This window comes from Eptatretus burgeri, chromosome 2 (assembly GCF_056783735.1).
Source record: "Eptatretus burgeri isolate ZD-2024b chromosome 2, Ebu_testis_v1, whole genome shotgun sequence".
NCBI lineage: Eukaryota > Metazoa > Chordata > Myxini > Myxiniformes > Myxinidae > Eptatretus > Eptatretus burgeri.
The window spans coordinates 118926666-118945116 of NC_140962.1; the positions used below are offsets into that span (position 1 = coordinate 118926666).

Below are 18451 nucleotides of genomic sequence, written 5' to 3' on the forward strand. Positions count from 1 at the left end.
ATATATATACACATATACATATATATATATATATATATATATATATATATATATATATATATATATATATATATATATATATATAGTCTTTATTGGACCCTCGCAGCCGTGGAGAGAGACAAACTGGGGGCCAGAGTTCGGTGGTGTGCCTGACTGTCGGAGGAAGGGCGTGCTCCACGATGTGGCACCTGACAATGGTCGCTAGTTTGGTCCCCAGTTGCACATGTGGGACTCGAGGTTCGTGGTTGAGCTCGGGTGGTGAATGGCCGGGGTCCACGGAGGGGGGTCGGGGTCGCTCTTCCCTTCCTTGTAGAGGGCCAGTAGAGACACGTTCGCCGCCTCGACGCCCACCAAAATCTCTTCAAAATAACTTTTAAAACACTCTCCAAGACCCCAAAAGACTCTCCAAGACCCCAAAAGACTCTCCAAGACCTCAAAAAGACCCTCCAAGACCTCAAAAAGACCACCCAAGACCTCAAAAAGACCACCTGCCTCCGAGAGTGCTTGGGAATTTATCGACCTCCCTCAGCGGGGAGGGGCCTTGGTGAACACACCTCGCTGTCCGCCTCTGATTGGACAGGTCCTACGGCCCACCTTTCTAGGGCGGGGCCTTGACCCCTGCCGGGAAACCCCAGCCACACCTCCACACGGGCCCACACTCGACGAGTAACAGTATCAACGCTGCAACGGCCACCGCTGGGAAACCCCAGCCAGTCTTCCATGCAGGTTCATACTTGACGAGTAACAGTATCAATGTTGCACAGGCCGTCGTGTAAGAGCTACAACGTTTGTGGAAGGAACGTTGGTGGAAGCGGCAAAGAACGGCTGCAAGACCCTGCCTTGGCAAGTCAGAGTGCTTGTAGACAGGTAGTGGATCGTGATGGGGAATGGAATGGTTGTTGGTTGTTCGTTGGATGTAAAGATTTAAGAACCTTACTAAAAAGAAATCGCAACGCACGCCTTTGATTCTCCCATGAGACAAAAGGAAAGGTATCTGACGACACACATACTTAACGACATAACCGACTTTTGGGACATTTATATGTTGAATGCAAATGGTTTCCAGATCCGTAACAATATATATCTACTGTATATAAATATATTTATATATTTATATATATATTGTTGTGGTTACCAAATTCGCAAACCACCATTCAGGTCCCTTAGGTGAGATATCTCCGTAAGTATATGTGTAGTTAGGCCCAAACCCGTTGTCTAGAGGGAATAAATGTCATTCATGCGTGCTGCGACTCTTCAGGATAGCCGTTTTTCTTTTGCTATCTTTATTTTGGACCAACCGCCATTGTTACCACCGCCAACCGCGTCTCAACAGTCGTCACAACATCAACCACCCACCACAACGCCGCTTCACCACAACAGCCACGACCTTTCCCATCACACCTCGCAACCGTCGCATCGCCACCGTTCTTGCGCCGCTTGTGGGTACCGGTATTGGACTCGTGCAGGGCGCGCGCTGAACAGCGTGTACAAAACCACGGATTTTCCGCTCCAAAAACGGATCAAAAACGACACACGCCCACTTTTGTGCCGTCCAATCGGTGAGCGAGGGGCGATTTGGCCCCGCCTCCAGGGCGTTGGAGGGCGGTCGCTATATGCAAATTCATGGATCAAAATGCATTCACGCCCACTTTTTCTCGGGCCAATGGGGAGCGAGGTGAAAGGTCGAAGGCAGGGGGTCAAAGATGAGAGAGCGAAGCCACGGGGCTTATATAAGCGACCGCGTTCGTCAGTCAAAAGAAAAATGAAGAGTTGGTCGTCGTCGTCGTCGTGTGCGTTGGAGTCGGAGCGAAGAGGACGGAGCTGTGGAGAGGCGGCGAAGGCAGACGAGGGGGTGCTCGCGTCGTGCCGGGAGCTGCACACCAGGGAGGCCGACGGCGCGACCTGGTCGAGGTGGAGACGCTCGTCGCGGGACTCGAGACAGAGTAAAAATCCTCCTTTCCCCAAGCATCAGCAACCCCCTCCTGTTTCCCCCCGCGCTGAGATAGTGCGACCAAGGGGGCCCCCTTCCCACCCCCTACCAGACACTGTCCGCGAGGCCCGCGGAGTTGAGGCACCATCGCCGCTCCGCGTCTCATCACCAGACGGGTAGGCCCGACCCGGTCTCGGCCTCAGGCCCGCCTCATCCTTGAGGGTGTTCTTTTTCTTGGTTTTGGGTATGTGTTGTCGGCGCCGTCTGTGAAGTAGAATTGTATAAGTGTTGCCGTGTGCTCGGTAGTCGGATAGCTCTGCATTGTGTCTTCGCTTTTACATTTGCTTTTTGTGTAAAATTGCATTGTGTTTCTTTTCCTTCTATGTACTTTTGGTGGAATTGTATATGTGTGCTTTCCGTTCATCGCGAATAAATGTGCTTTATGTTGAACTGCTTTCCCGCTTCGCTTCGTCATTTCTCTCATTGAATCCTCATCTTGCTTCACGTAAAGGGTTGGTAGTGGGCTGAATACGCCCGATAATTAATCGAACCGTCGAGGCCGACGATAACACCGCTCGGTTATCCCGATAGTACGGAACGGGTCGCTTAAGATGCCCGTGTCCGAAGTCGACCTGCGGCGAGGTGCGATCGCCCGGTCTACCCTCCGTGTGGGTACTTAGGTAGGTCGAATTTGGCGAGCAACCCTATCCCACGCGGGGGCCGATTGGCTCGATCGCGGTGAGACCGAAAGGTCCACCCGTGACTGGTTCCCGGCGTTAGTCCGAGAGGGTCACGACTGGATTGTCCGTCCGGTGGGCGACGTGCCGCGATTCGAGTTACGTGGCCGTTCGCACGCCGGCGGGCGCGAATCCGTAACAATATATGTATATATATATATATATATATATATATATATATATATATATATATATATATATATATATATATATATATATATATATATATATATATATATATATATATATATATTGTTACATATATATATTGTTACATATATATATTGTTACATATATATATATATATATATATATATATATATATATATATTGTATATATATATATATATATATATATATATATGTAACATATATATATATATATATATATATATATATATATATATATATATATATATATATATATATATATATATGTTACATATATATACATATATATATATATATATATATATATATATATATATATATATATATATATATAGTGTTATGGCTGGTGGAAATTCGCAGACCACCATAAAGGACCTTAGATCAGTTATGACAATAAGTATATGTGTAGTTAGATTTCCCCACCGTTGTTTAGAGGGAATTTCCGTGTTCACAGGGCTGCGATCCTTTGAGATAGCCGTTTTTCTTTTGCTGTCGTTATTTTGGACCAATCGTCCCCCAACAACCAAATCGACACCACCAACGCCCCCAAACAACTACACCAAACCACCACCACCTTCGGCCCCTTTACCTCCACAACTCCACCCCGCAAACATCGCTTCACCGCCATTCTCAAACGACGCCTGCCAGCAACCAAATTGCCACCACCAACGCCCTTCCCAAACCACCACAGCAAACTCCCACCACCTTCGCCTTTCTGCCAAAGTCATGCCATGGGTTGTGAATGGGATCCTTTCGAAGGAGAAATCGGTTCAAGAATGATTCACGCCCACTTTTCTTCCATCCAATGGCTGAGCATCAGGTGGTCTAGCCCCGCCTCCGAACTCGCTGTGATCCACAAATTTTCATATGCGCTCCCCCCCCCTGCCTATATAAGCGTGAGCACAACGCAGCTCGCGGCAGTCAAGTCGGGTCTGGAGAGCGGCAGTCAAGTCAGGTCTGGAGAGCGGCAGTCAAGTCGAGTCTAGAGAGTGGCAGTCTGGAGGGGTCGGAGAACAGGATGGAGCTCAAAGAGGCAGACGGCGGCAGTGTCGGTGCGGTAGTGTCGGTGGGGCAGAGTCGGGAGACGGAGCTCGGAGCTGAAGTCTTAAGGCAGACGGGGGCCGAACGACGGAGAGGAAGGAGCTCGGAGCGTCAGCAATTCCCCTCTCCCTTACCGAGCTCCGCGCTAAGAAAGCGCCGGTAACCCTGTCCGTTCCCCTCCCCAACCGTGGTGCCGACGGTGAAACACGTGCCTGCGCGGAGAACGCCGGAGAGGGCTCACCGGCCACGCCAGGGGCACGAAGCCATGCGCAGCTACACTGACATCGCGGCTTTCCCGCCATCGCGCCACGAGGGCGCGGGTAAGACCCTTCGGTCTCGTGGACCTGGTCGCTCATCCAGGTTCCCGCACATTTGGTCCACCAACCTGTCTGCCACCCTTGCCTTTGAGGTTGGCTTTTTCCTTTGCTTTTGTGTAAATGCATGTGGTGGCGCCGTCTTATAAGTAGAATTGTCTAAGTGTGCGTGTGAAATAAAGATTTTATTCGGTTGTAACTCTGCCTTTGCTTGCTTTCACTGTATACGTACCTGAATTACTGTATGGCTGTAAAATACGTGCTTGTCTGAGTGTGCAATAAATGTGCTTGTTGAACTGTTCCCCGTTTCGTTGCGTCCTTTCCCTTGTTTGAAAGATCCATCTTGCATCACGGAAGGAATTGGTAGGAGGGGTGTAAGCACCCGGTAAATATTCACGTCTGTCGGGGCCGGCGATAACACCGCTCAGTTATCACTGAAGCACGGAACGGACCGCTTAAGCGGTTCGTGTCATAGGCTGGTCAGCGGCGAGGTACGAGATTACCAACAAAGGAACAAGTCATCCGATGCTTCAAGTATCATCAGGATCTTGCATGCAATCACAATTACACAAAAGCCACTATCGCGAAAATAGTACTTGGAAAATTAGAACCTTTTTATGAAAAAGGGCATATCACAATGATCGCACCTAAAAGTGCTTCTGACAAAATAATTAAATTAGTTAGTACCAATGCTATGCTACGAGAAATTGAGACGCTCATCTGGAACTGTAAAGGATAGATAAGGAATTGGAAGATTTAAAAACAACATTCGTTTTATGGCCGAAAAATATAGAGCAACTGATTACGAATGAAGAGGATAAAGCCTTCCTACAATCTATGATGAGTGACCGTGTGGTGAGTTTCCAATGTGAGGACAATATTTTTAAGAAGACGATGGAGATATGAATACACATAATTCTGGGTAATAAAGCCGTGAATTTCACAGACCGAGGTATTTGTTACTATTTTGTTGTTTTTTTCCTGGGAAAATCAGCAGTTTCCCGCTTCTCCGGCAAATTTCCCGGAAAATTTGATTGGCTCTATAACACTGGAACATCACCAAAGGAGCAGTACATCGATATGTCAGAATTATTTCACCACCAGATACAAGTTTTGATCACTATACAGTGAAAAATAACACATATTCTGAAAAATGCGCAGGAGCTGCGTGCCTGAAATTTGACCCCGATGTAGACCCCCAAGATGATGACCCAAAATTCTGAAAAAAAAAAAATGAGAAATGTTTTTTCATGTATTCGAACACATCTGTCCTATCGCCGTTATGTTTTTCAAACTTTCGCAAAAAAGGGGGCGTTTGATGCACCCTAACATACATATATATATATATATATATATATATATATATATATATATATATATATATATATATATATATATATATATTGTTTCGGCTGTGGAAATTCGCAAACCACCATTCAGGGCCCGTAGGTGAGATAACTCTAAGTACATGTGTAGTTATCCCCAAACCCGTTGTTTAGAGGGTGTTTATATGATTCATTCGGGCTGTGACGCTTTGAGATAGCCGTTTTTCTGTTCTATCTTTATTTTGAACCGCCATAACTATGAAACCACCACGAAAAACCCTCCACCACCCTCACCTCTCTCCTTCTATGGCCATTCCCGCCCCACCTGTGAACACTGAGCGTCGGGCTGTCTTGGGCTCGTTCAAGATACGCACCGAGCCGCGAGTGCAAATGGCGGCCTTTCCGAGGGAGAATTCGGATCAAGAATGTTACACGCCCACTTCTGATCCGTCCAATCAGCAAGCGCGGAGCGGCTTGGCCCTGCCTCCAGGCGCATCCATGTGAAATCGAAATATGCAAATTCTAGGATCAGGGGAGGTTCACGCCCACTTTTTCTCCGTCCAATGTGCGAGCGTGGCTCCGCCCCCGAGCTAATCCTGATCCAGAAGTTTGCATATTGGTTCTCCTGCCGGCCTATAAAACGCTGAGCGCAAGGCGAATCGTGGCAGATTTTTGGGGCAGAGAGTGAGAGTTTTGGTAAGAGAGTCATCGGGCGGAGTGTGGCAGCGGCAGAGTGTGGCAGAGAGTTGAGTCGGGAGGCGAAGGCGTCGAGTTGGGTTCTGCAGTCGGCTGAGGAGAGTTGTGGAAAGAAGCCAAGGAGCTCGGGTCCGAGGCGAGAAGGACGGCGGTCGGCGATGAGGTCGCGGCGGGAGATCGCTCGTCGCGGGACCCAAGCCAGCCAGCCATTCTCCCTCCCCCAGAGCATCAACAATTCCCCCTTTTCCCCCGCGCTGAGATAGTGCAACAAAGGGGGCCCCGTTCCCACCCCACTCCAAACGACGTACCAACGAAACCTGTGAAGGAGCACGGAGTCGGGGCACAGCCACGCGGCCACGTCTGCGGCTCGTCCGCCAACGCGCCACAAGGAGGCGGGTAGGACTCACCCGGTCTCGCGGACCTGGCCGCTCCTTCAGGTCCCGTGCACATATTGGCCTACAGGCCCGTCTTCCCCCTTGTCTATGAGGGTGGCTTCTTTCCTTTGCTTTTGAGTAAATGTGGGTTGGCGCCGTGTCTTGTAAAGTAGAATTGTGTAAGTGTTGCCGTGTGTACGCATATTCGGTTGTAACTCTGCGTTGTTGTTTCTTTTGTTTTCCTGATATAGGTGCATTCTGACTGTTTGGCTGTATATGTGTGCTTTCCGTGTGTCGCGTAATAAATGTGCATTGTGTGAACTGTTTTCCCGTTTCGCTTCGTCTTTTCTTTATTGACTCTCCATCCTGCTTCACGTAAAGGGTTCGTAGTGGGCTTAATACTCCCGATAATTAATCGGAACCGTCAAGGCCGACGATAGCAGCGCTCGGTTATCCCGAAAGCACGGAACGGACCGCTTAAGCGGTTCGTGTCCGGAGTCGGCCTGCGGCGAGGTACGATCGCCCGGTCGACCATCCACGCAGGCACTTAGGTAGATCGAATTTGGCGAGCAACCCTATCCTGCGCGGGTGGGCAATTGGCATGGTCGTGGTGGGGTTAAACCCCCACCCGTGACTAGCTCCCGTCGTTGTTCCGAGAGGGTCACGACAGAATTGTCCGTTCCGGTGGGCGAGGCGGCCACCATTGGAGTCGAGCGGCTAATCGCACGCCGGCGGGCGCGAACTCGCAACAATATATATATATATATATATATATACATATATATATATATATATATATATATGTATATATATATATGTACATATGTATGTATATATACATATGTACATATGTATATATATGTATATATACATATGTACATATGTATATATATATGTATATATACATATGTACATATGTATATATATGTAAATATAGATATGTATATATGTATATATACATATGTATATATATATATATGTATATATGTAGATATACATATGTATATATATATATATATATGTATATATGTATATATACATATGTATATATATATATATATATATATATATATATATATATATATGTATATACATATGTATATATACATATGTATATATATGTATATGTATATATACATATGTATATATATGTATATATACATATACATATATATACATATGTATATATACATATGTATATATACATATATATATATGTATATGTATATATACATGTATACATATGTATATATATATATGTATATATATATATATGTATATATACATGTATATGTATATATATACATGTATATATATATATATATGTATATATACATGTATATGTATATATACATGTATATATATATATATATATATATATATATATATATATATATATATATATATATATATATATATATACATGTATATGTATATATATATATATATATATATGTATGTATATATATATATATGTATGTATATATACATATGTATATATATATATATATATGTATGTATATATACATATGTATATATATATATATATATATATATATATGTATGTATATATACATATGTATATATATATATATATATATATATATATATATATATATATATATATATATATATATATATATATATATATATATATATATATTGTTGTGGTTACCAAATTCGCAAACCACCATTCAGGTCCCTTAGGTGAGATATCTCGGTAAGTATATGTGTAGTTAGGCCCAAACCCGTTGTCTAGTGGGAATACATGTCATTCATGCGTGCTACGACTCTTCAGGATAGCCGTTTTTCTTTTGCTATCTTTATTTTGGACCAACCGCCATGATTACCACCACCAACCACGTCTCAACAGTCGTCACAACATCAACCACCCACCACAACGCCGCTTCACCACAACAGCCACGACCTTTCCCGTCACACCTCGCAACCGTCGCATCGCCACCGTTCTTGCGCTGCTTGTGGTTACCGGTATTGGACTCGTGCAGGGCGCGCGCCGAACAGCGTGTACAAAACCACGGATTTTCCGCTCCAAAAACGGATCAAAAACGACACACGCCCACTTTTGTGCCGTCCAATCGGTGAGCGAGGGGCGATTTGGCCCCGCCTCCAGGGCGTTGGAGGGCGGTCGCTATATGCAAATTCATGGATCAAAATGCATTCACGCCCACTTTTTCTCGGGCCAATGGGGAGCGAGGTGAAAGGTCGAAGGCAGGGGGTCAAAGGCGAAGCCACGGGGCTTATATAAGCGACCGCGTTCGTCAGTCAAGTGAATGAAGGAGTTGGTCGTCGTCGTCGTGTGCGTTGGAGTCGGAGCGAAGAGGACGGAGCTGTGGAGAGGCGGCGGCGGCGAAGGCAGACGAGGGGGTGCTCGCGTCGGTGCCGGGAGCTGCACACCAGGGAGGCCGACGGTGCGACCTGGTCGAGGTGGAGACGCTCGTCGCGGGACTCGAGAGAGAGTAAAAATCCTCCTTTCCCCGAGCATCAGCAACCCCCTCCTGTTTCCCCCCGCGCTGAGATAGTGCGACCAAGGGGGCCCCTTTCCCACCCCCTACCAGACACTGTCCGCGAGGCCCGCGGAGTTGAGGCACCATCGCCGCTCCGCGTCTCATCACCAGACGGGTAGGCCCGACCCGGTCTCGGCCTCAGGCCCGCCTCATCCTTGAGGGTGTTCTTTTCCTTGGTTTTGGGTATGTGTTGTCGGCGCCGTCTGTGAAGTAGAATTGTATAAGTGTTGCCGTGTGCTCGGTAGTCGGTATTAGCTCTGCATTGTGTCTTCGCTTTTACATTTGCTTTTTGTGTAAAATTGCATTGTGTTTCTTTTCCTCTTTTCTATGTGCTTTTGGTGGAATTGTATATGTGTGCTTTCCGTTCATCGCGAATAAATGTGCTTTATGTTGAACTGTTTCCCGCTTCGCCATTTCTCTCATTGAATCCTCATCTTGCTTCACGTAAAGGGTTGGTAGTGGGCTGAATACGCCCGATAATTAATCGAACCGTCGAGGCCGACGATAACACCGCTCGGTTATCCCGATAGTACGGAACGGGTCGCTTAAGTGGCCCGTGTCCGAAGTCGACCGGCGGCGAGGTGCGATCGCCCGGTCTACCCTCCGTGGGTGGGTACTTAGGTAGGTCGAATTTGGCGAGCAACCCTATCCCACGCGGGGGCCGATTGGCTCGATCGCGGTGAGACCGAAAGGTCCACCCGTGACTGGTTCCCGGCGTTAGTCCGAGAGGGTCACGACTGGATTGTCCGTCCGGTGGGCGACGTGCCGCGATTCGAGTTACGTGGCCGTCAGCACGCCGGCGGGCGCGAATCCGTAACAATATATATACATACAGGGTAGGCCAAAAGTCACTGGAGGTTTTCTCTTTTTTTTTATAACTTTTTATTTTAAAATAATAATTAATGAAATAAATTGTAAATGATCGTTTCATTCATGAATTTTTTGGGGGGGATTAATTGTGAAAAATAATGTCCTACAAATGGCCCTCATTGACTTCTTCACAAAGTCTTGCTCTTTCCAAAACGTGATCCTTTACAGAGGACAAAACTCCTTGATCAATCGCTGAAATATCCCTGGAAATGTTGTTTTTCAATTCCTCTATTATATTTGGCTTGTTGACATATACGTGATCTTTAAGGTACCTCCACATGAAAAAAATCTTTGGTCGTTAAATGTGGTGAATGGAGAGACCAATGAATGTTTCCACATCTTGAAATTATGCGGTTACCAAAAACTGTCGTTAACAAGTCCATTGTTGGCATCACAGTATGGGTCTAGCTCCATCTTGCTGGAACCACATTTCTAGTAAATTTTTCACTTCCGGAAACAAGAAATTTTCCAGCATTGACCTTTATCGCTCACCAGTCACAGACACTGCATTACCATCATCATCTTGACTAAAAAAAGGTCTTCCACTGTGGGCTGAGTCATGAACAGACCCCTTTGACTCAAAACGAGCAATCAAGTTCCGAATCGTGTTTTCTGATGGTTGTTCTCAGACATTAAAATGATTGCGAGATTTTCTTTGAGTTGAATTATTGATTTCCCACTGGAGTAATAAAATTCAACAATTTTCACTGCTGGTCATTGGTAAATTTATTCATAATGAATCTCCCTGGTCTTCTTTATCTGTAAAAATAGAAAAATGAAAAATTGATTATAAATAAATAAGTTATAAAAAAAATAGAAAACCTTCAGTGACTTGTGGCCCACTCTGTATATGTGTGTGAATATTCAAATGTATATGTATGTGTACAGAGACATGACAGATGTAAATAGACACCATGATTTTAAAATAATTTATTCATTGAACATTTGAAGAACATTTGATCCATTTTAATACATACACCAGTATTTGGTAGACTTGCCATTTGCAGATTTTAATGCTTTTACACTTACAGACATAGAACTAACGAGTTCTGAAATTTTCTCTTGTGAGATTTCTGCCCAGGCTTCACGCAAAAGGTTTAGCAATTCTGCCCATGATGTTGGTTTCCTGGACTTTTTCCGCACAGCTCAATCCAATATGGCCCAGAGGTGTTCAATGGGATTCATGTCAGGAAACTTACTTGGCCATGGAAATCGCTTGATCCCATTTCTGTCCTGCCATTCTTTGGTATTTTTTGCAGTGTGGCATGGAGCTCCATCTTCCATTCACAGAATGTTGTTTTTGACCATCTGACCAGTGGAGAAGACAGGGAGAAGTCCATCCTCAAGGATATAAATGTATATCTTAGAGTTGATGTTGCCAACACACTCCACAAGCTCTGACCGACCAGTGCTGCAGATAGCTTCCCACACCATCACTGAAAAACCACCGTGTTTGACAATTGGCTGCAATCAGTTCAAAGAGAACTCTTGACGGGGAAGTCTTCAGACCATACGCGTCCACTGTCAGAAAGTTGAGCAAATTGGGACTCATCTGAAAAAATGACAGTTTGCCAAAACTTCAACGGTCTGGTGGCCATCTCGTCAGCCCACTTCTTTCTCCTTTGAATGTTGGCTGGTCGAAGAAGAGGTTTCTCCTAGCTGCTCTCCCATAGTAGCCCAGTTGATGAAGGTACCACATGGCAGTTCTTGAGCTAACTTGAACCAGCTCTGCAACATCTGCTGCCTTGCAACGGGGAGTTTTCTAAATTGACAGCTTGAAGACACCTTTCTGAGGGCCCAGATTGACCAGAAGGGGAAACTGTGGATTCCTTGCCTTCACTGGTGAGTTGCGCAATCACCCGATTGACCATAGAAAGCGGAATGCCAAGGGTCTGAGCTATCTGATGCTGGCTGACTCCGCATTCTGATTGGCCAACAATTCGTCCTCTTTGAAAATCGCAAAGGTCGTGTGCTCCCTGGGTTCAAGGCATCGTTAATTCTCATACCTGACCCAGGAACTTGTTTCTGCAAATAAATAGTTGAATATTAGTACAAATCAATGAGTAAAACTTGCTTTATACAGATGAAATGAATAAATTTAAGGTGTCTATTTACTTCTGTCATGTCTCTGTATATAATAGCAGCAATTATATCTGAAAAGATGGTCACTATCCTGCAGTAGTAAGCTTCTTGGCCTGTAGTTGAGAGAGATCTGTTGGAGGGTTGCTGGTGTAGTTCCATGCAGACAGCAGGTGGCCAAAGAAGGATGCTACTGAACTGTATGAAAATGTTTACGAGAGTACAGTGGTTCTGAATTTCAGAGGATAGAAAAGAATGCCCTGTGTTGAGAGGAATGAATGAAATCGGCTTGCAAGGGAATGAAATATGCTTATCAAATTGATACCTTCCTTCAGGTAAAAAGCATTTCTCAACAGGGAAACATGTTTCCAAGACTCAGACTTCAAAATGCTGACTTGAACACTGATACTCCCATAGGATTTGGTGTTCTTTTTTGGGGGGGGGGCAGGGAAATCTCTCTCTCTCTCTCTCTCTCTCTCTCTCTCTCTCTCTCTCTCTCTCTCTCTCTCTCTCTCTCTCTCTCTCTCTCTCTCTCTCTCTCTCTCTCTCTCTCTCTCTCTCTCTCTCTCTCTCTCTCTCTCTCTCTCTCTCTCTCTCTCTCTCTCTCTCTCTCTCTCTCTCTCTCTCTCTCTCTCTCTCTCTCTCTCTCTCTCTCTCTCTCTCTCTCTCTCTCTCTCTCTCTCTCTCTCTCTCTCTCTCTCTCTCTCTCTCTCTCTCTCTCTCTCTCTCTCTCTCTCTCTCTCTCTCTCTCTCTCTCTCTCTCTCTCTCTCTCTCTCTCTCTCTCTCTCTCTCTCTCTCCACAACCCTTTCTGATCTTGCTTGTTTCTTCCTCAATCTTCTTAGTAACAGCTTCCTTGCTCATTATCTGTCTTCCCGCATTGATGTTCCATTTTGTGCCAGTCTCTATTGAAACTGATTTTCCTCCAGATCTTCTCTTCGCCACAGAGTGGTGGTATTTGTCCATTTCAGAGGGTCACTTTCTTTCTATATCATGGCACAGGTACATACTTGGGGCTAAATGAGCAGCAAACCTCTAAATCTGACATTCTTGTTTGTATTTGAAAGGTGAAACGGCACCAGGAGAGTTTGGGCTAGCAGACAAAGTCTATATCGTTGGGCACAACCTCCTGCGTGCACATGCAAAAGCGTGGCATACATACAACAACAAATACCGCTCTGATCAGAAAGGAAAGGTGAGAATCCATAAGTTTTTCCTTTGTTTGGACCTCTGTTTTTTTTGCAAATGCTGAAATGAGAATGTTTTTATAACTTTGAAAGAAAAGGCATTTTATATTGAATTACACTGAAGCTTGTATTATGAGAAACACCTACTCCTTCAAGGGGACAGGGATGGGTGACATGGGAGGGATTTATTTTGCACCATTATGACCCTGGGTAGTATGCAATTTTGTTGAGATTGGCCAAACTATTTTCGATTCTGTAAGGTTCAGACATACATACAGTGTCCTGCAAAAATATTCACCCACCCCCCCGCCCCATCCCCTCCTCCAATGTTTTCACATTTTGATGCCACATGAGCTTATTTCATGATGCTTTAAAATCAAACTTAAGATAAAGACTCTTCACATACTACTTCAAAGTGATGAAGCTAAAAAATGCAGATAAAATGTGAATAAGTTAGATTAGCAGAGAAAATCAGATGATTCTCAGTTGCATACATATTGAACCCCGTTGCCTAATTAACCCAAAATCTCTTCAGGAACAAATTATTTGTTTGAAAGGTTATAAAATAAATGTAATAGGTTTCCCCTATATATAATCAGTGATTTAACTTAAAAATTAAGCTCTCCCTCTTATCTAAGGAGTTTTAAGGTGCAACTCACTTGGTCAACCAACAAGGCAAACATGAAGACAAAGGAGCTCTCCAATTAAGTCAGACATAAAGTGGTGGAGAAGCACCATTCAGGAGAGGGTTATAAGAAGATTTCCAAGTTACTCATTATACCTTGAGTATGGTTAAATCCATCATTAGGAAGAGGAAGACATCATACCACCCAGACTTTGTAATTGGAAACTTTAAAACAGGCAAAAATAGTCCAGTACTCCAGATCAGATTTAAATTAATCCAGAACAATGTCAGTAAAATTTAGTGATTGTTTAATTTGTTCTGGAATAAATTCGTATCAAACTGGCCAAAATGTATGTGAACCAAAACGTATGCAAAGTTATAGCAGCCATTTGAGGCAGAAATGGCAAAGGGCTGAAACATCCAGGATCCCCTTTGACATGGTCAGATGTTGGACCAGTGGTTTAGAGTCGAGATCAAGAATATGTAAATCACGAGCATGACTGCTGGCAATTCAGAGGGTCACTTTCTTTCACGGACCAACAAAACATGGACCAACTTCTATCTTCTCATCCAAACTCTCTCTTCCTCATATGTGGTGACTTCAATTGTCATCCTGCCAGTTGGCGAGGTGTGAGTACCTCTCTCACCTGTCATGGAACTTCAGCAAAAGCTTTCTGTGACTCATTGAGACTGGCTCAATCGGTCAATTTCCCGACCCAGATCTCAACCAATGGTACTCTGTCTCTTCTGGATCTGATTTTGACAAATTTCCCTGAAAATATCTGCTGTTCTTCCTTTGCTCCAATCGGTTCTTCTGACCACGTGCTTGTCAAAGTGGACATCTCTCTGGCTGTTATCAGAGAGCCACCTCAGTGCCGTCGAGTCTGGCATTTCACTCAAGCCGACTAGCAGGATCTCCAAGCGGCGAACAAACTTCAAGACGAGTCTCCCATCGCTACTTTCTCCAACATCAACTCATCCTGGGAATTCTTTCAAAGAACTTACTCTCCCTCATGCACAGATTTATCCCCTCTCGTCTTCAGTTGTCCTACCCTTCCTCCCGCCCATGGATCACTGAACTTTGTGGTGAGGCAGTTGTCCTGAAACAACTTGCCTTTGCCTCATGGAAAGCAAACCCAACTGAGGGTAATCTCAGTTCCTTCCATAAAGCTCGGAACAAGTGTGTATCTACCCTCAGGAGAGCCAGAAAACAACATCTTTCTAAGCTCAAGTCTTAACTCTCAAACCTCCCTCCCTCCTCCAAATCCTGGCGGCATCTAATCAAATCTGTTTCTGGAGTATGTTCCCACTCCATCCCCTTCATTACTTCAAATGGCCGCACTGCTGATACTGCATGTGAAAAGGCTGAATGCCTAAACTTGGTGTTTGCAGCTAAATCTTGTGTCCAAAACCCATCACTTTCTGTACCCAACTTACCAAGTCGCACACAACTCTCCCTGGACTCTGTGCCCTTTTCTCCTGACAAGGTGGAGAGCTTGCTGTCAAACCTCAACTCAGATCGTGCAACTGGTCAAGACGGCATTAACCCACACGTCCTAAAAACCTGCTCCTCTGCTCTTGCTCACCCTCTCTCTGTTCCATTCGCCCTCTCATTTGCTCAAGGTCATCTACCATCTGCTTGGAAATCAACAAACATTACTGCCCTGCATAAAAAAGGTGCAAAAACAGATCCCTGCAATGACAGACCATTCAGCCTTCGACCAATCATCAGCAAGGTTATTGAATCCATCATTGCTTCAGATATTAAATCCTTCCTCTTCTCCAATGGCTTGATTTCAGATCATCAATTTGGTTTCAGACCTGGTCACTCTACCCTGGATATGCTGCTTCTGCTCTCCCAACAATGGATTGAGGTCCTCAATGCCGGACATGAAATCAGAGCCATATCCCAAGACATATCGCGTGCTTTTGATGCAGTCTGGCACCCTACCCTGCTCACCAATCTCTCTTCCTATGGTATCCAAGGCCATCTCCACTCATGGCTTGCAGACTTCCTCTCCTGACGCAGTAAACGTGTGGCCCTAAATGGAGTTCTTTCATCCCCTATTCCTGCCCAGGCTGCAGTTCCTCAAGGCAGCGTTCTGGGCCCTGTTCTTTTTCTGGTTTTCATCATGATCTCTCTGACTATCTGGAAAATTCTCTTTATCTCTTTGCTGATGACTCCATCCTCTGCCGTACCATCTGTCATTCCTCAGACCGGCAAGCAGCATCTTCTTCGCTCACTGCAGATCTGGGTAAAATCACAAACTGGTCCAACACGTGAAACATGTCTTTCAATCCGGACAAATCTCACACTCTCACAATGTCTCTCCGAAAGGACAGGTTGGAACCCCCACCCCCCATCTACTTTCTCAACAATCCTCTGGACGAAGTCCTTTCCTTGAAGCTTATGGGTCTCACTATCTGCGATGATCTTTCCTGGGAAAGCCACATTTCCAACCTGGCCTCCAAAGCCAGTCGCGTACTGGGAATCCTCCGTCGTCCAGAGACCTTTCCTCGGCTCACCTGAGCTCCTGACCACATACAAAGCTTTCGTCCGCAGCCTGATCGAGTACTGCTCTCCCCTCTGGGCTGGTGCTCCTGCCTCCCACCTTTCTCGGCATCACACTGTGGAAACCAAGGCATTTCGGATTATTGGCATCTCTTGCGATGAGGCTGTCTTTGGGTCTCTCACTCTCTCACCGCAGGTAAGTCGTTGGTCTTTCTGTCTTCCACCGTCTCCTCCCTGGTCTTGCCCCTCCCCCTGCTCTGTCTGTGATTTGTCCCCACCATATTTCCGCAGGGCGCTCAAGGTCCGTTAACAACCCCCTTCTGGTAAAACTACCAAAATCACGAATCACTGCTCAGCTTCACTCTTTCATTCCTCGTTTTTTCCAAACCTTTGGAATAAACTCCTTCACTCCGTTCAATCCCATTCTTCCCTCCAGGCCTTCAAAACAGCTGTTCACCACCACCTCTTATCGTCCCCCCATCCAAATCCTCGATCTTTTCTACCCCAACTAATCCACCCCAAGCCCACCTCCTTCAAATTTCCTGCTTTCCTTCCTAAAATCCCTGTAATGTCCATCTTCTATTCCCCATGTTCCTCGCCCCATCCCTCTCCCTTCCACAGATCTCCTAATGTCTCTGTTCCCCACTGTTTTGGCCTTCCCACTCCTGCCACTCTTGTCTCATGCCCTCCTTGCTGTGTGTTGTGTGTTAGCTCTCATACAAGCCTCGCCAAGGTATACAAAAAAAAAACAACTCCATGGACCGGCAGTGCTGAGCACTGCCAGTCCCTAAGGCCTAAGTCACATTTGCTCTACGGTAAGGATACGGCGGCCGTACGCCCTCTGAATTGACAGAAACGTGCAGCGGCCGCAGAGTTTCTGCGATGGCTTCAGTGGCTAGCTTTTACAGGCAGTAGGGGTCACCGTGGAATTATAACGCGGAGTTATAACTTTTTTTCATTTCTACGTTCGCCATAGCAATTCGACAATCCGAAAAAAAAAACTGGTAAAAAAAAATAAAAAAATTAACCCATTCGTTACCGTCCGTCTCGCCACACGTTCACCTGAGGGCCCCCCTGCGGTCGCCTTGCGGGCACCTTGAGGCGACCTTCCGTCTGCCTTGAAAATTATATGGTCGCCGCAGGGCCCAATTAAGGTCACCGTGCGACATCAAATCAAATACTGTACGGTACCCCCACGTTTTCGATCTCCACAATTTATAAATACGCCATGTGGCTCCCCGAAAAATAAAAACATATGTGACTGCTACATTGTGTGACCATGTAAATACTGCGGCCACCGTATAAGTGCTAGTGGCCATAGATTTTGGAGACCCCACGGCTGCCGTGGCAAATGTGACTTAGGCCTAAAGGCCCGGTCACACCTTGATGTTTTAGCCAACGTATGGCGATTTTTGAATTTTTTTTTCGAAAACGCTGGCACACGTTGAATACGTTATGGGTAAGTTTTGATAACATTGAGAGCACGCTGAAAAACACTGCCATACGTCGTTGCACGTTGGCTTTAAACGTTGTACTTTTCGGTTGTCCTCAAATTTTTTCATGCTTGAAATTTCACGACGTATGCCGGCGTATGACTCACACGTTCCGCTACGCTGGCCACAAGTTGTATGCACGGTCTGCGATCGTTGACAGACGTCAACACATGCTACTTGTAAGTTAATCATAAGTTGAGACATGCCGAGGTAATGTTTAGCGTACCCGAAACTTATTTATAACCTATGATTAACGTGTTGTTGGCACGTTACGCGATCATTGCCACACATCGACAGACGTTACTTTTAAGTTACTCATAGGCTGAAAGACGTCGGTATAATGGATCGTCCTTGCGTCAGCGTCCACGGCCACGGCCAGGACACTTATTTGCAGCATTCTTCAAACTTTTCTTCGGCATGACGAGGATGTTCACACTTCGATGTCTAGCTTGGCTATGATTCCAATTGTCCATCGGCAGCGTCTATTTAAAATAGTCGAGTTTGAGCGTTTTAACACGTTCAGAAGAAACGCTTCAAATTTCAAAACCCCAGCGTCAAAAAACAAAGGCGAGT

General features: G+C 45.3%; 1 protein-coding gene across 1 annotated transcript in view; it reads left to right on the plus strand.

The window, feature by feature from the left end:
* The window catches only part of LOC147032931 (uncharacterized), a 209944-nt gene that overhangs the window by 14065 nt on the left and 177428 nt on the right, over positions 1–18451 (plus strand). Inside the window, exon 3 of the mRNA XM_085850977.1 lies at positions 13129–13256. Within this exon, the coding sequence (XP_085707103.1) occupies positions 13129–13256 (128 nt within the window). The remainder of the gene's footprint in view (positions 1–13128; positions 13257–18451) is intronic.